This window comes from Thunnus albacares, chromosome 2 (assembly GCF_914725855.1).
Source record: "Thunnus albacares chromosome 2, fThuAlb1.1, whole genome shotgun sequence".
Classification (NCBI taxonomy): domain Eukaryota; kingdom Metazoa; phylum Chordata; class Actinopteri; order Scombriformes; family Scombridae; genus Thunnus; species Thunnus albacares.
This window is the reverse complement of record NC_058107.1, coordinates 19122795-19147393: the sequence shown is the minus strand read 5'-3', so window position 1 is coordinate 19147393 and position 24599 is coordinate 19122795. Positions and strand designations below refer to the sequence as shown.

Sequence of the window (24599 nt, the reverse complement as noted above, 5' to 3'; positions counted from 1 at the left end):
ATACCCACTGTAACTACAAATTATTGGATATTGGAAATACTTTTTAATGGAAGATTGGACAATTTCATTGAGAAGCATAATTTCTTGATGGACAGTCAGTATGGATTCAGAACAAACAGATCTACATTAATGGCGTTAATAGAATAAATAACCAGTTGTATAGATAATAAGAAGTATGCAGTGGGAGTATTTAGAGTTTAGAAAAGCATTTAATACCAACAGTCATGATGTATTACTTGATAAAATGGAAAGGTATGGTATCAGAGGGGTTGTGCTGAATCAGTTGAAAAGCTATATAGGAAAAATATAACAATTGGTACAGATAGGTGACTACAAATCAACATGTTGGATATTACCTGTGGAGTCCCACAGGGGTCAGTATTAAGCCCTAAATTGTTTATTTTGTATATATAAATTACATATGTAAGGAATCAAGGATATTGAAATTTGTTTTATTTGCGGACGACAGCAGTATTTTCTGTTCTGGGAAGAATTTGCAGCAGCTTTTGGAGGTGGTTATGCCCGCAATGAGTAAATTAAAACCGTGGTTTGACACAAACAAATTATCATTAAATTTGAACAAAACTAAACTTATGTTGTTTGGGAATCATAAAATAAACAGACACATACAAGTGATGATAGATAATGTTAATATAGAAAGAGTATATGAAAATAAATTTCTGGGTGTGATATTAGACCACAAAATCTGCTGGAAACCTCATATAAGATATGTGTGAGCCAAGTTGGCAACAAGCATTGCAGTTCTGGGAAAGCAAGGCACATTCTGGATCGTAAAGCATTGTACACTCTCTATTGTTCACTTGTATTACCATATCTGAATTACTGTGTGGAGGTTTGGGGCAACACCTACAAAAGCACCTTACAATCATTATGCATGCTATAAAAAAGAGCCATAAGCATAGTAAACAATGTAGGATATCATGAACACACTAACAAGCTTTGAAGTTCAGGGATCTGGTGGAATTTAAGACTGCACAAACAATGTTCAAAGCAAGAAATAATTTACTTCCTGGCATCATACAAAAAATGTTCTTAGACAGAGAGAAGGGGTGAAACTTAAGAGGAAAATTTAATTTAAAACAAGGTTGTGTTCACACCAATCTTAAAAATATGTGTATTTCAGTTTGTGGGGTGACTTTGAGGAATGGTCTGGATGAAGAAATCAAACAGAGTAAAAATATCACACAGTTTAAAAAGATGTACAAAAAAACAATTTTTGCGAGGTACAGAAATGAGGAAGGGGAATGTAACCCTCTCTAATGGTGACACTGTTATTATTGGCTTTCTTTTTTTTCTTTTTTATCACATTATTGATTTGATAATGTTTGATTATGTATGAAGAGGATGAACATAGAGGTTTAGTTGTGTATGATGGACACTGGAGCAGATAGTTGGACTATGTGAATCTTTAAGTTGATTGATTGGGGGTTGGACTAAACATGTTGCTTCTTTCTTCTCCTTTTCAGACATAAGTGTTGTATATATGTGATACATATATGTGTGTGTGTGTGTGTGTGTATGTATGTATATATGTATGTGTGTACATATATATATTATTTTTTATTAATTATAAAGCTTATTCAAATTCAAAATTAAAATTAAAATTTTATATATTTATTTTAGTTAAAAATACAAAATTTGCAATACATTTCACTTCCTGCTACATGTATATAAAGTCACATGTCATTTTTAAAAAAAAATTTTGAAACAGTTTCACCTCTATATTGTCATTGTTTGGATTCAAACAAACAATTCAAATTACTTGTATGTGTAAACATACTTTGTCAATAAAGATTATTGTGATTCTGATGATAGTGCATATGCAAATGTCTTTCATTTGAATAAATGGCGGGCTTACAGCTGTGAATCAGATAAGCCTGCATCCTAGTAAAATCATCATGGCTGCTGTCACATTGCCCATTATCCATTGTGTGTGGAGCAGCACCAGTATTTATCTCAGGATGACATCTTCACTGCAGTCTGTATCTGCTGTTCTGTTCTAGGACTGAATTGTTCAAACTCACAAATTCTCTCCAATGCTATAAACGTAATATTAATGTATTCTGTTTCAGGATGAGTTTCCCCAGTGTGGGAGAAAAATTACTGACTGTGATGGAAATTTACTGAAATGCTGTAGTTTTGTACTGAGACGCTTAGTCTCTGTTAGGACAGGGTCATTCATGACGCTCATAACTATGTGTTTTCTGGTATACTTCATCAGGCTCCAGCCCTAAAGATAAGACGTGTCCTTGTAGGAGATCAGTGTGTGTGGTCAAGCTGTCTCAAGGGTGGGAGATTGAGGGGAATCATTGCCTCGTTTTACAATGGGTTGTTTGTTTGTGTCTGTGTATAAAGTGTGAGGATTCTCTGAGTAATAATCATTCTGTATGCTCCATTCAAGTGTACACTCTGCTTCCAGGGCCCTGAATAAATGCTTTCTTGTGAGTAAATCCATTATGGTATTTGAGGGATTAGATAAGAGTGATGGGAAAACAATCGGACTGACAACCATTACTGTCATTAAGCAATACAGACACAAAACCTGGAGTGACTCCTTCTTTATGGAGCGACTCCAGACACTTGAGATCCTCGAATACATGTCTGTATCTTCAGACTCTCTTGGTTCCAGCCTTGGATTATCAAGATATGACGGGTTGAGCAGTGGAATACAAACATTTTTAAAATAAGTGATGAGACGTTTAAAGAGTTAGCTATTTCCTTACCTTCACATTCACAGTCAGGTGGCTGCTGTAGCACTTTAGTTTCTCTTAGGGATAAATAAAGTATGTATGTATGTGTGTATCTATCTACAAATCTAAAACAATTCACACAGACTAATGATGTAATGATGAAACTTTATAAGAGCCGAATATGAAGAATAAGATAGAATAATTACAAATATTCATAAGGATGACAAATTAATTCTTTTTAAAACAAGTTACAGGTTAAACTTTGTCTTTGGACGGTGTCAAACATTCTCTAAAAGACAATTGATTTATTGATGGACAATAGCCCAAATAACATAGAGCATTATCTATGTTATTTAATGGGTTGTCTATTATTAAATTCCGTTATAATGAGGAAAACAGTGAGTTGTTCACTGATCATAATAACAGAACTTCGCCTCAGGGTGCTGTAGGTTCAGAAAAATGGGTGTTAAACTTGGAAATTATATATTACTTCCTTAGAATTTTTTTTTAGCTCTTGGTGAGCAGGCTACTTTCCAATAAACTTATTATAAAACAACAGGATCAAATGGCATCAGTCCCTTGAGCACCGAGTGACGTCACTGCGGAGGACGATGTCGTGACGTAGGCAGTTCAATACTGACAGTGATCTGTAGGAGGGAAGCGGATGCATCAGCCAGATGTGGAGCGGCTTGGAGGAGGGGGGTGTGCAATAGCTACAGCACAGAAACTGCAGTATATTTTAATTTATGCAAACGACTCCACAAAGCAGCACTGATAAGGATGGCAGGAATTTTGTCATGTGTGTGATCAGTAAAAAAAAAAAAAGCCACCAATTGATGTTGCAGAAGCACAAAAGAAGCTGCAGCTTTCAAGTCCGAGAGTCCCATCAGAAATCAGCTTAGTTATAGATATGCACTGGTGTGGAATAGCTGTGAAATAGCTGTAGTCTGGGCGAGAGAGTGGGGGTGTAGCCTGTGAGCCTATGGTAATGAGAGAGAGAGGGGGAGAGAGAGAGAGAGAGAGAGAGAGAGAGAGAGAGACGCGGGTGGACAGTGTGATGCTGTGCGTTATCTACTGGCTAAATGAGGGTTGTCTTTCCCAGTTCAGGCAGCAGGGCTTCTCCACCCTTCCAGCGAGGATCTGTAATTTACACGACAAAAAGCACGGCGCCTGTCGGATCTCCATTGGACTCTGCGCTGGATCTCCAACAGCGCCACTGCTGCTGCTGCTGCTGCTGCTGCTCCATCATCACCACCACCACCACCAAACGCGCAACGCCAAAGGAGGAGGAGAAGAAGATCTGATTTCAGTGCCATGTGCAGAGCGACATGTATGTGTGAATTCATGCGGTGACAGCGGAGTGGGAATGGAGCAGTTGTCATCAAATTCCTGCAGACGCACCGACGGTGATAAAGGGGAGGCTGTCGTGTAGAGAGAAGACCTTCATACGCAGCAGCCAATCCGAGAGATTCATTTTTATTGCCAGCGAAAAGGATCAGTGGTCAGGTGTCGCCTTTCATTTCAACCACAACAATGGGGTAAGTGTGATTATTATCCCACAGGCTGACACACTGAGTTCCCTTTCCCTCCTTTCTGTATTCATTTCAGCTGCAGCTGCCTCACAGGGTATATGAACTTCCCTGCCATGGAAACCACACCAGTGTAACATAATAATGACCTAGGTGAATGCGTAAAAATGTATCTATCCGTCTTATAACGCCTAATAAACCAGATGTTGGATGTATAGTTACGGTACTGTAGGCTTTCTGACATGTGTGGTTGAGTAGTGATCTTCTGATGGCCTTGATGTGCTACTCACAAAAACAACATATATTGAGGGATATAAAGTGACATATTCCTATTTCCCCTCTAAAAAATGGTCTGTTTGGTTAAAAAAAATACAAAATATATACATTTTAGGCCCACAATGCTGAAGTTCCCCCCCTTCATCAAACTTTCCGGATCATAATAGTGGGTTAATCTGCAGTGGTTCGCAAATGGAACTACCTTGGGGTCCTGAGCTCACCAAAATGAATTAAAGTTTAAATTCCCTATACTATTGCGCTAGAACAATGAGAGAATGAATAATGGTGCTATTTTTTGTAGGTCTCGCTGTCCCACTGTTTACTCCCCACCTACATTATAGACAGTTATGTAATTCTGAATGAGGGCATGTGTAACAGCAGCATTTCTTCTCAAATATTCTCAAACGGAGATCTGTGGTCTGATGTTCTGTACATCCTGTTCCGGGTTCCAGGTTTGGGAACCGTGTAATGTTAGAAGCAGGCGACTGTCAGAAGCTACAAAGCTGCACAAGGCTCTTGTGACAGTAAGTGGCTTCCTGTCTCTATGGCAGCACGGTGACCGCTACCTTACACATCCTCAACAGCAGGCACCCATGAGTGAAATATCCGACTGGTGCGCAGCACTGCTCATTTGCATGTCCCCTAACCCTGAACACAGTGGTCCATTTCCCCTCACCAAGCCTGCCGTTCATTAACGACTGTCTCCCGCAGTTCATTGTGATTAATTGCACAGCAGGAGGTTAACAATATGGCACAGGCATGGTGCAATTTCAAGGCATCAGCCAAAATTCCTGCATTAACTATTTACAATACACTGGAGGATTCTCAGGCGCCCACTCTGCCCTCCTACAGTGTCGGCAGCACATCATTCAGCGGTCTCCCACTCAGCTTCAGCTCTCCACTGGGCTCTGGCATACTGGTGACTAAGTAACTGTTATGCAACTGACTCAATGACTCAATTGATCCACAATGGAATAAATTGTAACTTGTGCTTCAAAGCACAATGCTGCATACAGTGTGTGCTTGTGTGTTAATGTAAGAATATTTGCAGGTGCAAATGAGATGAAAGTGGTCGTAGGTGCAGGTCTGTTGTCTGGCTGCCTATTTAGCAGTAATGGCACAGACAGATAGAGTCATATTTCACTTTCAGCCTCGCGGCCCAATACCAAGTCTCTTACAGCTCTAATGGTAATGGCACAGTGGAGAACATTCGTGTTGGACGAGAACTGGAGATGCTTATCAACACTCTCTGGTGCGCTCTCACTTCCTTGGGCAAATACAATCAATGCACAGACGGACTCAGTTTCTTTTCTTTGTCTGTGCTTGTGTGAGTGTGAGAGAGAGAGAGAAAGAGAGAGTGTGTGTGTGTGTTCACAGGCACAACTCAGGTCATCTAAGGCGTTCCCAGTAGATAGAGCAACAGGGAAATTTCTCGTTGATGACCTCTCTCTACCTTAAATAAGATCTACTCGCCCTCAAGCTCTACTCTGTTGGATTAATGAAAAACTCTGGAAACAAGGACAACTTCTATAGAGAGGCAGGGTGGAAGTGGGGGTGCCAAGGGAAAGTGAGATCTCTCGTAATGGGCCGTTACATTATGTTTCTGTTTCGCTGTCAGTGTCTGCAGAAAGAGGGGCAGCTGCATAGTTAAAGGGGACACACTGAAGTAGAAAATAAATGCAGCCTTTTGTGGTATAAAATGATGCGCAAATGTGTGTGTGTGTGTGTGTGTGTGCATAAGCCGTTTGGTTACACACTGTGACTCGAAGAGTGTTCGCATCTGTGCATCAATCCCCTGAAGCACATGAGGCGCTATAGGCAGCACCTGTTGCCGCTCCTGGAGCTGCAGAAGTGTGTATATGTGTAATGCCCTGTAGGCGTCGGTACAGTGTGTTGTTCACCAATCAATACCTATGATAACATGTGTAGAGTTGATGTTTGTACCATATCTCAGCATGTTTTAAAGGTGCAATCACCCGAATTAAAACACACAAACATTATGTTCTCACTTAATCCTAGTAGTAGTCTTAGGGTCACAGAATCCCCAGATATGAATGTTGAACAATTTTGATAGGGACTATTTCTTCAGTGGAAAGTAGTTCCAATAGAAATTGCTCACAGTGAAGTCTGTGGACTAACAGGGACATTGTTTCTGGAAAGAGATGTAACCATTGAATTTTAGCGCAGTATTTTAATTCTCAACACACCTCATTGTAGCCAATCTGAGCCTATGTCAGTCCATCCATCCATCTTTATCAATATCATCATCATCATCATCATCTTTGTGTTTGCCTTTAAAAGTTTTTGTGTTTCATACTTGAATTGAAACAGGTTCACTGAGTTACAGGACGATAGTAATTTAAGGATATAAAATACTTACACTTTCATTTCTCTTCTCACGCACACATGCGTGTCATGCAGCTGTCTGACACCCTTTAAAACTCTTATTGCGCTCCTCAAAGTTCAGTTTTGAGCGGCGCTCAGTTCATGTCATTGTTTACACTATGTTAGCAGTTTGGAGCTTCCCACTCCCCTCATGTCCTCTCCTCTGAGAAGATGGCTGGATCATCAGCGCTTTATCTTCTCCTACATTCATCACATCCTCCACATTCTCCTCATCCCTCCTGTTTTCTCTCACTTCATCGCTCTGCCTCTTCTCACTCCTTCTCTCAGTCTCCTTCTGCTTTCTCTCCGTGTTTTAACATTCACATTCCATCACCTGCCCTTGTGTCATGCAGTACAGCCTGCATGCTAAACACCTCCTCCTCCTCCTCTTTTTCCTCTTCTTCCTCTCTTTTTTCTTCCTCCTCCACTCTTCATTCTTTACCACACATTTGTATCCCACTACAGTTGTCCCCTCGCTTTTTTCCTCTCCATTCTCTTCTCATCTTCCATTTCTTCTGACTGTGTTCCCCCTCTTTGTCAGTAAGATGGGCAATAAAATGCTTTCTGCATTTAACTGTCACTGTTTTGTTTCATGCACTAGAAGATAGACAGCATCTTAAGGCATCCCCGTTGCTAAATCTGCGTAGACGCCATGCAGCCTACATGCTACTGTGGAGTTCATCGCTATAGTGCAAGAGGATCAATGTGTTCTCAACTAACCTCCAGGCAACCCCGTAACTTCCATAGCTGTTAACTCTGGTCGGACTATTGGCTGAAACCAGAGTCACTTTATCATTTGTCAGTTATGGTTAAGTTATATTTTTGAGGGAAAAAATGATATAGAGATTACTGTTATATATATTTTATAAGAAAGCAGCATGCAACTTAAATCATATTCTATCATTTATTGTGCTATCTTCTCAAAGTTCAGTTGTAGGAGTAGGTATTGCTTTTTTTGACAACTGGTGGGTGTCGTTTTGGAAACAAACTCTCTGGCACCGGCATTCATGTAAAAATCAAAGCACAAGAGCATTGCAGCATTTGATACACACACAATTAAGCAACAAGAAGCTCAAAATTTGCCACGGCTCTTTCAAATTATGCAATGAAAAATGATGCCGGTTGCCAAGCGGCTATTGCACAGATCATACGGACAGGCCGTGGTTGTGTGATGTGTGCTGGGAGAGAGTTGAAATGACTCACAGTTCCGCCACTTACACTGCTGTCGATGATTATGATAATTCGCGCGCAGCACTCCACAAGCAGCTTTGTGGAGCAGCATTAATCATCCCAGATTCACTCTCAGACTTCCTATACTCTTCACATTCCCCATCATTCTCTTTCTCTTCCTGTCTAACATCCCTCTCTCCCGGTCTCCATGTTTTTCTTTCTTTCCCAGTCTCGGCTAATCACACACAGGAGGGGTACTGCTGCTGAATTTTAATATTCATTTATACAGCAAGCCTTTGATGTCCCCCATCACCCCCTCAGTGCAGTGTAAGCACTTCTCTATCTCCTGCTCTGCCAGCACTGCCAGCCCAGAATATCTCCCTCTGCACCCTGCGCTTTGAGTCTGTGTGTGTGTGTGTGTGTGTGTACTGACTGTAGATATTACCCAAGAAGCCCCAACAATGCTGAGGGCATTGTAAGAGCAAGCTGAGAGGAGTGAGGCATAAATGGACGAAGGATGAAGGTGCTGCATGAGTGACGGGTGAATGGATGATCAAAAAACAACGATGACTCTTATGTAATCCCCTACACACACTAACAGGGGTGAATCCAAACCCTGGTTTGAGTGTCACACAGAGGTCAATAAGGAATTAAGTAATCTCAACCGAAACCTGTCATGGAGTTTTGATCACGCACTGATCTAGCACACATAAGCTACACCGGCGTAAATCCACATATACACTAACACATAATTACAGATTTATAATTCCATCATGTCTGTGTCATAGTGTGTGTGTATGTTTATACTGTATATTACGGCTGCGCATGCATTAAGTGTGTCTGTGTGGAAACTGCAGTCCTGTGGGGTGTGTCTTTGGCAGTTAACCGTGGCCTACTGTCTATATTTAGCCTTAAAGCCTCTCTTTTCCCCCCCTGTGCTCCCCTGTGTGACCCTCGCTCCGTGCTGCAGGCATTCCCATATCAGAGCAGGGAGAGACGACGCTGCCTTACAAAGAGTGAAAGCTTGAGACAGTTTCTGTTGAGGAGCTGCACTCGTTTAGTTTGTTGCTTTACACAGAGATAGACGTGTATGAGATAAAATGTAGACTTCAGGCGGATGAGAGAACTCTGCTGCAGCTCGAGTGTTCAGTTAGTTTGTTTATCCTTGCATACAAGAGAATGTGTATATTTAGTGGTCCAATGACAGCCTCTCTTTCTGTGGTGTAACTATGGAGGATGGCGAGCTAGTAATCCGGTTGCCAGGGCGATCAAACTCCCCTGTTGACAACAGGAGTTTTGGTGCCGGCGCTGGGTTTGGTGAGACGTTGCTGTTGCGGCACAAAGAGGTTCACCACTTCTTCTTCGTCCCCTTCAGGGAGCAGCCCATCTACAGCACGCGGGCCCACGTCTTCCAGATTGACCCCAACACCAAGAAGAACTGGCTGCCCACCAGCAAGCATGCCGTCACCGTCTCCTACTTCTACGACAGCACGCGCAACGTCTACCGCATCATCAGCCTGGACGGCACCAAGGTGAGCTGATTCTGATTACTTTACACCTTACACGCTCTGTAGTGCGCGAAACACATATTTTCTGATATTGTCATCCTCTCCTACTGTGTGCATTATGGGTTTTTTTTAATTTCCGCCAACTGATGGTTTTATTATGATGTTCCAGATGTTTCAGTATAATCACCTCATCACACATCAAACAGCCTTCCAGGACGTTTTAGTGGCACTGTGATTTAAGTGTTAATGGTGTTAATAAGCTCTGCACTGGAATTTAATGTGTAACACATCTTAAAAGAGCTCAGCGTTACCGCCTGTTCCAAGATTGATGGCATATGTTTCTCTGTGTGTATGCATGTAACTACTGTATTTGTGTGTGTGTGTGTGTGTCTGCATTTCACAGTCTGCACTTCATCTGTCTCAGGATATTCTTATTAGGGATCCAGAAGGGATATTTCTGCTGGGCATGGTGTGATCGAGGTAGAGCTTGGCAGAGGAGAGTTCTTTATAGGGACGGACCAGCTGCACACTTGCACACTCCCCGCCAGTTATGGAGAGAGGAAGGGTGACATTAAATGAGAGAAACAGATGACAGAGTGAGAGGAATGTGTGGTAGAGGAAATAGGTAGAGCAGCAAAGAAAGAAAGGTGTGAAGCCAGGTGAACATGCAGGAAGGAAAAAAATATGAAGGACTGAAGTACAGAGTTTGGATTCAGTAATGAAACAGTCTGTTTTCTGATGGTCACTTTAGCAACAATCACATATCACACAGCAGTCAATACATAGTTGATCACTGAATTCCACTATTGTGTAACACACACACGCATACCGACTGCCACACTTCCCAAACTCATCACTGTGTATTGATGCCAACCAGAATGTCAACTGTTACGCAACACCACTAATTGATCAGCCATTAATTTGTTCTTTAACAAAGCAAGTTGAATTACATAAGAGTTATAGTTAAATTTAGGGATAAGGCTGGAAATGTTCTATATTTTTTTGTTATTGGAAACAAAACCCATAAAAAAAAGAGCAACAATGTGTTAGTCTGCCTCTCAATACTTTCTGACCACCCTCTGTTTGTCACTCAATCCCAAACCTATTGATTCCTACTGAAAGGTCACAATTATAGACTTATATTTTTTTTAAAAAGGGTTAGTCAGTCCATAAAACAGCTGTTGACACTGTTCTTAGAAAACATTACTCAAGCATGAGTAAATTGTGTATTTTTGTGGGCTGTTTCCAGCAGCAGATGTGGGATTGACTCAAAACTGACTACAGTGCTCATGTTCATCAAAATGAAGCATTATGTGTTTTTTGTGATGTGTTTTAATAGTTTGTTGACGACAATAGAGATCTACGGCACAAGCTACATCAGGCTAATGCTTCTATGTGTATACATTTACATGCTTGTGTTTGCATCTTGCTCTTTTTACAGTCACTTACTTACAGTAGAGCACTGAATCTTTGGATGAAGGATGTCAAAGTCAAACTCAGCATTTACTCATTAACTTTGCACTCATTGGATGTCGGTGTGTTGGTGGGTGTGAACCTGTGTGTTATACAGCACAGGCTATATGCTGTTGTCTCGTATCCCCTACTTTCTGTCTCACACACACATACATATTGAGATATACACAAGCAGTGCTGTCTAGAGAGCCAAACATAATCAAAAATAGAGACACTAGTAGCAACAGATTTATTGTGTGTATTCTGTGTTCCTCATACATACATGTGTTTCATTGATATGTTGATATGGAGTCCTTGGTGGTGTAAATAATCTTTCTCTGCCTCTCTATCTGACCCTCTATCTCTCTTGCATGCATACACACTGCTGTAACATAGATAATTTAATATGTATTATGTCCTGCAGGCAATAATCAACAGCACCATCAGTCCCAACATGACGTTCACCAAGACCTCACAGAAGTTTGGCCAGTGGGCGGACAGTCGAGCTAACACTGTCTACGGATTGGGATTCTCCACTGAGCATCATCTATCTAAGGTACCACCTCCATCCACCCACATGCGCACACACACACACACACACACACACACACACACACACACACACACACACACACACACACACACACACACACACACACACACAACCACATCTACTGTAAAGCTTTAAGCATCAATCACAGGGTGGCTTCTCTTTTCTTTTTCTCCACTAGTCCCAGAGAGAGGATGGCATTTCAGCTTTCTTTTTTACTCTAGTTGCTATAGTTTCTCTCAAAGTGTAAAAGCTGCTTGGCAGTTAGCCCTAATGAGACTTTTTTTTTTCTGTGTGTGTCTCTGTTTTTATGGAAGTTATGTATGTTGGCTCTGTGTGAGTGAGTGTGTAGGTGGTGGTTTCTCTCCTCTGCAGTATGATTAAGCTCTGTCGTGAACTGGGGAGGCTCAGAGCATCCCCACTGTCAGAACAGAACACACACACACACACACACACACACACACACACACACACACACACATTACAACCAAACTCAGCAGTATAGACACGTCCTCAGTGTCAGGCAGGCAAGGATAAAGAGGCTGATAACAATACCTGATATAAGACAGTTCCTGTTTGACATAATATACTGCACATTAATAACATGTGGTGTTGTGACCTGGAAGTTGTCAGGTCAGGTGTTCTTTCCCTTCAATAGCTGCTGTTTAACTAATTTCTTTAAATTTCTTCACATCTAGATGCATTTTGTGTTTTGGCTAATGTTCTGTATCTTTCCTTTACCTGATGATTAAACTGTTAACAGGAACTATATCTGAGGTGTGCCTCTATAAAAAAATAGACAACTGCCAGCCAATTAGAATCAAATATTTTTTTGGCCACAGTTTAAAGTTGAAATAATCAGATTTACCTCTCAAATAACTGCATTACCAACACTTCTGAAGCACTTACACTGTAACTACTGCATTTAGATCACTCTACCAGAGCTATTATATTGCACTGAAGTGAAATAATATTAAGTTACTTATTGCAACTCCACTAATGGCAGACACAAGACCAGCTCCAGCAGAGTTGTCAATTTGATTTCCTCACCACTCGGTCCTCTGCAGGACTTTATACACTAAATTGCTGCGTGACACTGTTGGAGTAGCATTGGTGAAGAACCACACCCTAAAGGGACATTGGGGATGTGTGCTTGTGTGCACTTTGGTGTGTTTATATTTGTTCAGAGCCCATCAGCTGAGCTCACCTTACCACTTCAGGCTTGCTGGATGTATCTGCTCTTGACTAAAATAACCGTGGAGATCAACTTCAGCTGCTGAAAATTTCTAATTAAAGAAAAACTCAATGAGGAAAACACAATGGCGCAGTTTGCTTTGCTCTATGTGTGTGTCTGTGTGCATGACTGTGATAGAAAGGTTACTAACAGTGACCTAGTTAGCTCATGTTTCTTTTGAGGCATTATGGGTAAGGGCCTTCTTTTCTAAGTTCAACTGCAGGTCGTTATTGGCAGCAGCTTCTCCCTATCCTTCCCCAGGCTTCACGGCTGACCTATTACACACTGATCTGAGTGTATATATGTGTGTGTGTGTGTGTGTGTGTCAATGCACATATGGCTTTGCAGAAGAGATTAAACCACACTATTGTATGAATTTCACTCGATACTGATGGCTGTCCTCTGTGTCCAGTTTGCAGAGAAGTTTGCAGAGTATAAAGAAGCAGCGCGGCTCGCTAAAGAGAAAAGTCAAGAAAAGATGGAAATGGCCACGTCTCCTTCACAGGTACGTTCAGAACACACTTTCATAATCTCCCAATTCTTAACCTACTAATGACCTCCTGTATAATGAACAGCTGGTGAACAGCTCAACCAAAGAAAGATTTTCCTCTCTTTGGTTATGTCGTTTGATTAATTATCAGAAGACGCATAGAGGACAGTTAGGAAAATAAACAATAATTTGATTGAAAATAAATATAAAAATACGTTTAAGTAATTTTTCTCATTCATGAAGTATCTCATGATCCCAGTGGTGTATTCAGATCCTTTACATAAGAATAAGTACCAATACATTAATGTAAAAATTAATGTCAAAATAAAGGTCCTGCATTCAAACTACTTAACAACTACATTTACATCCTACATGAGTAAAAGTGCATTACATGTACGTAGCATTTTAACTGTTATAGCCGGTTGAAGTGGAGTTACTTTTGCTTAAGTACAGTACTTGAGTAAATCACACAGCATGACCCCCTGGGAGGTCCTGACACTGCGGTTAAGAATTATTGTCTTAATTCAGCATAATATAAACCAATAGGCTACATTAGCTCTATATGTATCTGCTGTATATGTTAAAAGAAAAAGACAAAGCTGTCTGGAAATAAATTAAAGAACATAATTAGCTTGTATGTTATGCATTTGTTTGTGTGGGATATCTAATAATAGTGTGTTTTAGTGCATGTGTAAGTGCATCTGAGAGAAAATTAGCTTGTTTCAGAGGAGAGTCCCCAGAGAAATCTGTTCTTTAATTCAAAGGCTGTTAACAGGCTTCATGTCCTCGTCTGTTCATTATGGAGGCTAGGGGAGTAGCCCCCCGCTGTACTGCGGTCTATTACTTGTGCTATTAATGCTGCGGCCCACATGGGCTGAAATGCTACAGTACCTTTACGCTTCCCATGGGAGGATGTTTTTAATGAAGCCAAGTGGACAGCTTTGAACTCATCAGGGGTTGAAGGCTGCATGTGCGCTGATCTCCACCGCACTATAGTGGTGAAACCGGAGGCACTGATGTAACTGTAAATGATGCGGCCTTCAGCGGCTCACTGAAGCCGTCTCCTCTGTTACGCCACTGAGGGTCAGGATTTCACTCACTCGCATGCCCTCTGGATTTCTTTTCTAACGTCTAGATTCTCTCTTTTCTCTCCTCTGAATAAACAGTTACACATTATGGCAAGGAATTATGGGAAAACAAGATGAGAAAGCTAAATGCTATATGCTCCTCCCAGTAGGCCCAACCCCAGTGAAAATGCATCATGAACAGATAGTAAATGGTATCAAATGTTGAGCGCAAAATGTAACACCAGCCATAATCTTCCTCTTATCTCTCACTTCCTTCTTGTCCATTAGGGATGTACTGGCAGTGTCATTGTGTTACTGTATTGTGCCCAAGCCCTAAGTCTTAATAGCTTTGTTTTATGTACGTGCAGCAGTTAAATGATTTGTCTCTCATATAATTCTGTGGTTGTATGGGATATAAAGATAAGCACTAATCTGTAATTCTTCAAATTCCCAGTGCTATAGTAAGCTATTTACTGGCCTATAGGCATGTGGAAGTGCTCACTAAGACACACACATTTTTAGCACCACAGCACCAAAGAGTTTTATCAGTGTGAGAGACGATCCCACAAACACGCACAAACACACATAATTTTTTTTATGTCAACTCCTTAAATGGGAAGAATGATCCAAGTTAATTAATTTATCTCTGTTTTTATTTTTTGGCGATAAAAAAAGATAAGCGGCCCTTGAGATCACTCAAGTTAATTATTTTACATTATTACATAATAAGTTAATTATGATTTAGTTATTAATTATAACGACATGGCTGTAAGTGGTGTAGTGGGGTGCTGAAATGATAAGTTGGTTAATTGATTAGTCAATCGACAGAACATTAATTGACAACAATTTTTTTTTAAAAATGTTTAGTTGTTTATCAAGCAAGATTTGATGGACGCCAGCTTGGGTTCCAGTGCTGGGCGTTTTTCACAATCTTCTGAAAATTTATTAAGAAAATGAATCAATTATCAATCAGTTATTACTTAGCAGACTCATCAATAACAGAAAGTCATTAGTTGCAGCTTTAAAGTGGTCTTTTTTTTCCTTTCCGTCATTTCAGTCATGGTGGCTATCGTTGCTCTTGCTAACTACTAGCCAGTTCTGTTTATTCTAAACAAACCACTGTGTCTGCTTTTGGTAATTGTTGAACGCTCATTTCTTGTACACCTGAGGCTGTGTAAAATGTTGCAAATGTAAAAGCTTTTATAGTATTGACTAAATCATTATTATTTTAAATGTATTGACATTAAAGAGACTCAAACAGATATTTATTTATATGGAAATGTCACAAATAACCACTTGTAAGTTGATTTTTTTTTATTAAATATTTTTTTTGGCTTATCTAATCACGACTTACAGCATGAAAAATAATAAAATAGATAAAACATTTCATTAAGATTACTGATGTCTAACAACTGAACAACTCTGTTTCACATGTAGGAGTCTCCGGGAGGTGAGCTCTCGTCACCTTTGACCCCGGTGACTCCACCTATGGAAACCATCAACGGCACGGATGATATCTGTGACACGACTCCCAACTCAGACACACGTCCAGAGCCGTCGCAGAACGCGCTGGCCTTCGCACATAGGTACGTCCTGCATTGTGACACGTTCGTTGTCCCGTGTTGTCATGTTACAGTCTGAACGTATGCACTCACTGTATTGATCATATTTCACACAGATCACAAACACACACTCGCACATTACTGAAATACATTACAGTTAGTTGTTGCACTGGATGCAGGTGTTCTGCTTTGTGTCATGTCCTCCTACGAATTTTGCTCTGTTTTGCTGTTTGTCTGAGACATAGAAGTATAAACTCTCTTCTAACATTTCGTCTGTGTGCGCCAATATATATGTTGTTTTTCTGTTCACTTGCCAGCATGGTAGTGTACTCCCTCTATTCACCGCTGCTCTTTCGTGTCTTTCCCCTCTAGGGAGCAGTTTAAGACTTGTCGGGTCTTCTCTTTCTGATAGGGATGTCATTACAATCCCTGACTACTGCGGCATCATAACTACGCAAAACAGACAAACAAAAAAAAGTTGAGGCATAAAGTGTTTCATAAATAACAGCCTGATTGCAGGTCAGGCACAGGGAGGGTCTTCCTTACAAACCTTGGTGCACTGCCTGTTTACTAACTGCTAACAAACAAGCATGCCATGACTTCAGTGAGGAGAAATAATGGTGCAATGAATTTACAGGATTTTTTCTTGATATATATCAGTGACACACACACTGTCACATCACATGGACCAGCAAAAGATGTAACTTTAAGTGTTTCTCAGGAGTGAGGGATGATTTCAATTATTATTTTGTGCAATCTGAGCATGCTTGGTAACAAAACTCATATATATTTATAGTTTTATGTTTGCCTACTGCAATGCAATAATATCTTTTCAAATGCAAATTTAAATCTTATGACTTTTATGTTGTTTGATGCGTTATGGAGTATGTGACGGTGTCACTTCTATGCATGCCCCACTGCTGTTGTATACATTCCTGCTTTCTTTGTTAGCATACTGAATATTGAAATGGATCATTCATATTCCTTGTGATTGTCAGCACTGATTCATATGCATTAGATTGTGTAAGATAAAGAGATCAAAGTGCCATGTAAATATTTTTGCTTTGTATAATGGCTTTTCTGAAGAGGTGTGGCTGTGAGGTTCAACACTACAAAGGTGTTGATGAAGCGTTCATGTAACACTTATGTAACATACTGTGGGTAGTGGGAGGCAGAGAAAGAGTAAGACAGACAGACACAACAGGGAGTGTGTGTGTCAGAAACTGTGAAGAGAAAGAACGACAGAGAGAGAGAGGTGCATTGTATAAAGTCTGTATATGAGTCACCGATACCCAAACACGCACCAACTGCACACACAAACACTCATTACAATAAATACACAGTTTTAAAACTGATCTGGAGGGCAGGGACGATCAGTTTGAATCATTTGAGAGAGTGAACTGTTTTTATTCTCAGGAGAGGAAGTGTTCCTATGATCTACTGTCACCTGTAGTCGACTGTACACACAGGTCTTTCAATTTGTAATCTCTGTAATCTCATTTCATTATTTCTCTGGCTGCGATTATTATTAATTAAAGATATCAATCAATCGCTTAATGTATTATCATTCTTTTTTGCTCAACTATTGGTGTCTGTGAGGAGAAGTTAAACCCTTTTTTGATATTTAAAGATCATTTTTGAGATCTTTAGAGACACTTGGAGGTATTTCTATTAATGTGTTAAAGTCTGTGAAGGCAAGCTCAAGTGCAAAATGCTTAGAAATCCCTGCCGCTACATCATGAACTCTTTAAGGCTGCACAGAGGCTCTGTGCAGTGAGAGCGGGATGTAGAGAGGACACCCACTGCCTGCTGCAGCCTTGCTGCTGATGTGTCTATTAATGCTGCATGCGTGGGAGACGGGGTCGAATCTCGGCATTCATGATGGCAAGCGTGGACGTAACAAGCAAACCTCTCAGTCTCGCAATTTCTCAGAGGCCTATGCAAAGAGGATAGATGCAAGGACCATCCAGATATTTTACCACATAATGCTCTCTCTTTCTCTCTATGATTCATACCTGTACTTCTCCAATTTATTATCTACTATGTGCATCATCTAACATGTCTATAACCTTTTACAGTAGCTCCGTCAGGCTCCCATGTGCCTCAAACTGTAGTTAAAATGTATTTCCGGCTATTTTGTGTAATGGTGTGTAAGCCTGTTGTTGATTTGATGGACAAAAGAGAAAATAAAATTGTTTCAGATGTATTTTAAATGTGTTTATTTGTATATTTTTTCATGAGGGTTCAGACCTGCACACACAGGTGTTTTGCTGCACCAGATGTTTTCGGTGGTCTTGGTTTGTCTGTCACATGACAGGAATTAGATGATGATGTATCTCCATAACGTATACACTACACTGCTGCTCAGTGGGGGCTGTGTAGGCAGGTATGAGTGGGTGCAGAGGGCAGTGGAAGAGAGAGGAGGATGAGAGACGGCTCTATGTGGGGCTATGAGAGGGTTTTTCATATCGCAGGATGTAGGCGTGTTTGGCAGGTCTGCAGTGGACTGGTTTTGAATGGTTTTCTGATTGGAAGACCTTTTGTTGGGACTGCCTTGGCTTTATGTGAATGGTCTCCTAGAGTTGGGGGATGTAGGCGTCTTTTGGTGGGCTTGCGGTAGGCTCGTGTGAACAGAGACGGTGCAGATGCCATACGTCAGGGCGCCTCCGTTCCTCCCGTGCTGCCATGGCAACTGCTCTGGCTCCCTGCTTCTTGAAGGGCTCTGTGAGGAGGATGAACCTACCTGACAACGCACAGTGGTCAGGACACAGCAGAAACACGAGAGGGCTGTTGAGAAACCTTCAGTGTCGTACAAGTTTATGTTTTGTGTTCGGGAGCTTGTTCAGCCTTGGAGGAGACTTAACATTGTAGAGCAGTAAAACACAAAACATAGTGCTGATGTTTTATTCAAGAGTCAGGGTGTATTAGCAGTGTGTACAGGTTATGTCCAAACCACAAAAAGTCAGAATTCAGAATTCAATCAAAAAAAAGTAATTAAAAAAAAAATCAATTAAAACTAAATAAATTACAAATAAACCTCACAACCCACAAAATCTGGTCTCCCGTGATGATACATTCTGCTTCAGTGGGGAGGATATAGTTCACACAGATAAAACAAAATAGACAAAATAGATAAAAATAAACTTTTTTAACATCAATAGAATCTGCTGTGCCAGATACAGAATTTGAGAAATTGTGATTTTGAAAATGTATTGCATTAAAAACATAATCAAACTGATACAAACAGAAAATGTTTAATTTTCCTTAACACCACACAGTTGGTTCCTACATTATAAGCAATGGTAGTATGACAAAATTACATAACAGTCAGCAACTGAAAAATACTGGTAGCTAATCAAATCCTTTCATAAGACATTGATATTGTGTAAATAACAATCACACCATCTTCATTTTCGGTCTATCAGCGGTTCAGTGACACAGCAGCGTCTAACTTACCCTCCATGTGTCTCACACACCTTCAGCTCTGCTCTGTTGTCCTCAGCCAAAATTATGCTCAGGTGCCCTTTGAAACCTTGAAACCAGCCAGACTCATTTAATGAAGACGAATACCAGTGTCAAAACATCTTGCACTCTTTTCTCTCCTCAATTCTCCCTCCGTGGCTCTCCCTTGCTTTCTCCGTCTGTCTCCGTCTTCACATCTTGACGTCTCTCCTGCTCTCCTGCTCTCCGAGCTGGTGTGTGGGGTTTATACATTGGCGGGGCTGCATGCCTTGGTGACAGCATCGCTCCGTGTGTATATGTGTGTGTGTATGTGTGGTTGTGTGTCAGTTGATATGTGCATGTGTAGGATGAGGTGTCGTCTCCCTCCTATGCGTCACACACGCAGACACACTCACAGAGGGGGTGGCTGTTGTGTAAGAAGTGAAGGCGTCGTGGGAGTCCTGAGTGAATTAGATCTGGGCTTTCTCTCTTTTTACACTTCACAGAGTGGGTGTTATGGCATAGTGGAGTACTGCAGTGTGTGAGTGTGTGTATAAATGTGTGTGTATGTGTGTGTGTGTCAGTGAGTGGGTGGAAAAAAAAAACTGAAAACATTGTTATGGGTCATACACAGACCATCATTGCTCCTTGAGTGAGCTAAGCTTCCTTTTGTGTTTTTCTGTGTGTGTGTGTGTTTCTACCACTGTGAGGAATTACAGTGAACTATGTGGGAGTAGGAGCTCCTTTTCAAAGGTACTTGACTCGATGTCGGTACTCGACAACGTTTAGGTCTCTCGTACATTTCCCATCCTAGTCAGGCATTATGTGAGAGACAAGGAGTGGGCATTATGTAAATCTTAGCTGAATGCCTGCAGTGCTCATATCTAACAGAGGAGATGCACAGTGGAAGCGTTTTCCCTCCAGAAAGTTGAGTTTATGTCTAATATTAAATAACTCTGATCTATCAACTTCACAGCCCATATGCAAATGCTTTTTTTTTCTCCCACACATGTCTCTCTATCATCAAATTCAATCACATTCAATCACTTCTCCCTTATCTCTCATCTCATCTTCTCGTCTGTGAGTAGCTGGACCAGATTAGGCTCCAGCCAGTCTGAGGATATAATCTCAGATTACAACTCATGTGGCAGACAGCTGCTCTCACAGCTACTGGCCAGAGAAGTGCCTGCTGCAGCCTTTGTCAGCCTCTTGAACTGGAGCAGGATAGATGGATAGATGCTTACAAACCTTCCTGGTTTTGACCGTGGCTGTATGGACTTCTTGCAATACACATAACTTTGCAATCCCAATTTAATTTTGCAGATTTACACCATATAGTTTTCAGATATATGCAGTGTGCATCCAGAGCATGTAAAACACAAGCGCTTATCATCTAATGTTGTGAATGCTGCATTAAACTGACAGTATGTCCCTCCCTGTGTTCTGCAGCCCCGCCATGACAAAACACTGGGAAGCTGAGCTGGAGGCACTAAAGGGGAACAATGCCAAGCTAACGGCAGCTCTGCTGGAGTCCACAGCCAACGTCAAACAGTGGAAACAACAACTGGCTGCCTACCAGGAGGAGGCCGAGAGACTACACAAACGGGTGAGCGAGGGGGCACAGGAACGCTTGTTTGTTGTCATGTGTGAGTAAGCTATTCATGTTGAAATGGTGAAATAATTTGGAACAAGGAGTGAGAAGTCAAGATGAGAGGATTGGAGGGAGAAACAGAGAGAGGAGAGAGTTGGCATGAGGGAGCATTCACATGAAGAGCTAGTCTGTGAATGAATAAAAGGGTAAGATCTGCTTTCTATTGTGGCCATATCTTTCTCCATGGATCTGAATCCTCATGTCCGACTTGTAATTGTAGGTGACGGAGCTTGAGTGCCAGAGCAACCAAACCCCCGCGATCAAATCCCAGAAGACTGAACTCAACCAAACCATAGAGGAACTGGAAACTACGCTAAGGGATAAAGAAGAGGTGTGTGTGTGTGCGAGTGTACTTAATGTGAATGGCTCATGCACCTTACATTCATGCTCCACAGTCTTTTAATCTGCTTTTATATCCTTCAGGAAATGGAAAAGCTGAAAGAAGAATTGGAAAACATGAATGACCTGATGGAGCAGAAAGACACCCTTACCCAGAAACTCGAGGTGCGTGATACAAAGAAGTATTAAACACTAAACTATTCTTCAAAATAGCTGCATTTCTTCTGTCACTCCTGTCTCATGCATCCCCAAAAAAGAATAGTCATAACATAAACTAGCGAACAACGCTGTCTCTCTTTCTCCAGGAGACGGAGCTACGCAGTCGGGTACTGGAGGAGCAGCTGGCGGGGGCCGAGCAGCGGCTGGAGGAGAATCAGGAGGAGCAGGAGAATTTCAGGAAGAGCCTGCGGACGCTGCTGGAACTGCTGGACGGCAAGATCTTTGAGCTGACGGAGCTCAGAGACACCCTGGCCCGACTCATAGAGGAGTCTAGCTAGAGACGGAGCTGCCTAAACTTCACAGACAGAGCCATATGATAGTTTACTCCCCACCTCACCCACATTACCCAGCATACCCACCTTCCTCCTACACCCTAGAAATATAAAAGCTGAGACACTACACTGCCCCCAATTCTGATTTTGCTCAAAACGGGCAGCTAATCCCCCATTTTTACCTTGCAGGCATCAAGCTCCAACCAACCGCAGGCACTCCCGTAGTTCAAGACAACACAGGGACTACCTCATCTTGCCTTCTGATTGGCCGGTGTGGGTGTAACCTCGGTTGAATTGATTGCTCCAGTCGTAGAGAGGCCTGCTGTGGCTCACTACAACTGCCCTCCAACCCACACACACACACACACACACACACACACACACACACACACACACTCACACACACACACACACACACACACGGAGTTAACTTGAGAACTGTGCCTCAGTGCCATCTGCTGTTTGACTAGGAGAGCTGCACCAGAGCTTGCAGCATCACGTCACCCCCCCCCACTCCCCAACTTTTCGTCTTCTCTAAACTGCCCCCCAAGGGGAATGTTGAAAGTCATGTGGAAATAATTGCTGTTAAGACTCAGAGAACTGCGCCAAAGCTGCCAAATCCCCCCCAAAATATTGTCCTCTAACTAGCAGATGCTTTGATCCAAAGTGACTTACTGTACAGAGAAGTGCTGAACACAGAGTCCCATGTATGAGCTTGGGCTGCCAGCAAAGTGTCGCTGGAAATAGAGAACTAAAGGACAGCTCTCAACAATCAGTCTTACCTATTGGCCTGGAGTGACATCACTGCTGCACCTCGCCTGGACACGCAGGGCTGCTGGGAAATTGAGTTTGGTTTACAATAAGTATATGTGAAAATGAATGACTGCTATATATCCACAGCCTATTTAAAACCCTACATGATAGATAAGTATTGAATCTTCCAGAGGCATTGTTCATGCCACACATAAATTTTAGAGGGCGTGCGCCCGCGTTAGATTTGACATGAGAATTCCTGTATCCAGACTGCTTCCACCATCACAGACAACTGACCTGTCTTCCTGCCAAACTCAGTGTGGTGTGTGTTACCGAACAAGGCCTGACCTTCGACATAGCGTGTGCCTTCAAAGCGCACATAAGTGGACACATGTTTGTATATAATATGTGTGTGTGTGTTTTGTGCTGTGAGAGAACGACCCTCTTTTTGGACATCAAGGCCTACACACACATGCGCGCACACACACACACACACTGAGCAATACCAGACAGGCTCTATACGACACCTCTATCTAAACTCTATCAGGTACTCTACTCAGTGGACTCATGCAGATACATCAAATGCAACTCAGCTGATCTCCCCTGTCTGACAGAAAGTGTACTACTGTTGACCGCGAACCTGTGTGGCAGCCCTGTCTGGTCAAAGTAGTGCATCGCGAAGGGCTTATAGAGTGTCATCTACGTGTTCGTAAAACTCCACTCTCAGTGAAACTGGCCACAGATTTTCACTCCTCACGGGTGAATACAGAACTGTACTCAGTTTCTATTCTTTTTTTACACAGGATATAATACTGATGATATAATTATAGAACTGTATAAGACACCTTTCTACTCATGACGGCATTGTAAATGAAAGGGAGGATAACTCAAATGCAGTAACACCCTGCACTGGCTTATTGTTGTGTATTAACCCATGGAAAAGTATTGCATAGTCATTATAGAGTATATAGTTTGTAGGTAAACAATGAAAACCTCTTCAATATATATTCAAAATTGCGTAACAACACAATGTAAACGCACACTGTACTGAAATATATTCTTATAAAGCAGCTCCAGCCCTGGAAAGGTAAATGATCCAAGGCTGCATCTTCAAATCTCTGCCTTTGAAATCAAAGTCACTCAATTTCTTAAAATCTTTGTCCTCACATGAGATGCTGCAACTTCTAAGTTCTTATCTTACATTACAATTGAGCACCTTGTTTGCACTGTGTTATTACACTGTTGTAACTACATTATATATCGACAGATTTGCATTAAGTACTAGCACAGCATAATTCTGTACCTAAAATATTGTCTGTATTTAGTTACACAGGTTAATACACTGGAATAAGACCCATGTAAAGGGAAATGTTACCCACTTTTTTTCTTTCTGGTTTAACTTTGACAGTCGAATGACAGAGATGGAATACCTTAATATTAATGCTATTGTTAATGAATGCCTTTGTACAGTAGTGGATAAGAAGCTTTTCATTCTCCTGTTTTGTAACTTATGGTATTTAATGTAGGTATTATTATTGTATTTAGAGGTATGAGAAGACTGGCAATATTTTTGACTATTTAAAGTAATTTTGAACTCATGACATTAAAGAGGTACCTCAGGCTAATGATGTTTGTAGACTGGTGAGACGTGTGTGTTTGCAGGTGAAAGGATTTACCAAATGCTGGTGAAAAAGATCAGGAGACACACCTGTTGGTGCTTCAGCCAAACTAAATCCTTTGTTGAATTCAAACAAAGACAAAGAACACACCTCTGTGAACTGAGAAATGTTCTGTTTTATATTCAAATACAGTGACCGCAGAATTCAGTGTGTGCAAATTGCTTTTGTTCCGCTTTGATTCTTTTAAACTCTTTATTAACTCAAATATTCATCAGTAAAACAGACAATCTCAAAAGTTGCTTCACAAGATTTTATTCAAATGCAGGGGCAAGTTCAATTAAAAAAAAAAGATTTGAATAAATGAAAATGAT

General features: G+C 41.3%; 1 protein-coding gene across 2 annotated transcripts; it reads left to right on the top strand.

Moving 5' to 3' along the window:
• The first annotated feature begins 3783 nt into the window (after positions 1 to 3783).
• homer1b (homer scaffold protein 1b) lies at positions 3784 to 24435 on the top strand. Of its 2 annotated transcripts, XM_044370258.1 has the most exons (9): positions 3784 to 4249; positions 9447 to 9603; positions 11456 to 11587; positions 13228 to 13320; positions 15810 to 15958; positions 20825 to 20981; positions 21247 to 21357; positions 21450 to 21530; positions 21671 to 24435. In XM_044370258.1, exons 1-9 carry the CDS (start codon positions 4245 to 4247, stop codon positions 21860 to 21862), a joined length of 1077 nt encoding a protein of 358 aa, XP_044226193.1. In that variant the 5' UTR covers positions 3784 to 4244; the 3' UTR covers positions 21863 to 24435. The 2 variants fall into 2 exon arrangements, with proteins under 2 accessions (XP_044226193.1, XP_044226184.1); XM_044370249.1 differs by lacking the exon at positions 3784 to 4249 and having other exon boundaries at positions 9030 to 9603.
• Positions 24436 to 24599: the final 164 nt, after the last annotated feature.

Excerpts from the sequence above, each read along its gene's own strand:
- homer1b (XM_044370249.1), top strand. The coding sequence starts at position 9,301 with ATGGAGGATGGCGAGCTAGTAATCCGGTTGCCAGGGCGATCAAACTCC. Across the intron at positions 11,588-13,227 it reads CTGAGCATCATCTATCTAAG|TTTGCAGAGAAGTTTGCAGA; the intron begins GTACCACCTCCA and ends CTCTGTGTCCAG. Across the intron at positions 21,358-21,449 it reads CGCTAAGGGATAAAGAAGAG|GAAATGGAAAAGCTGAAAGA; the intron begins GTGTGTGTGTGT and ends TATATCCTTCAG.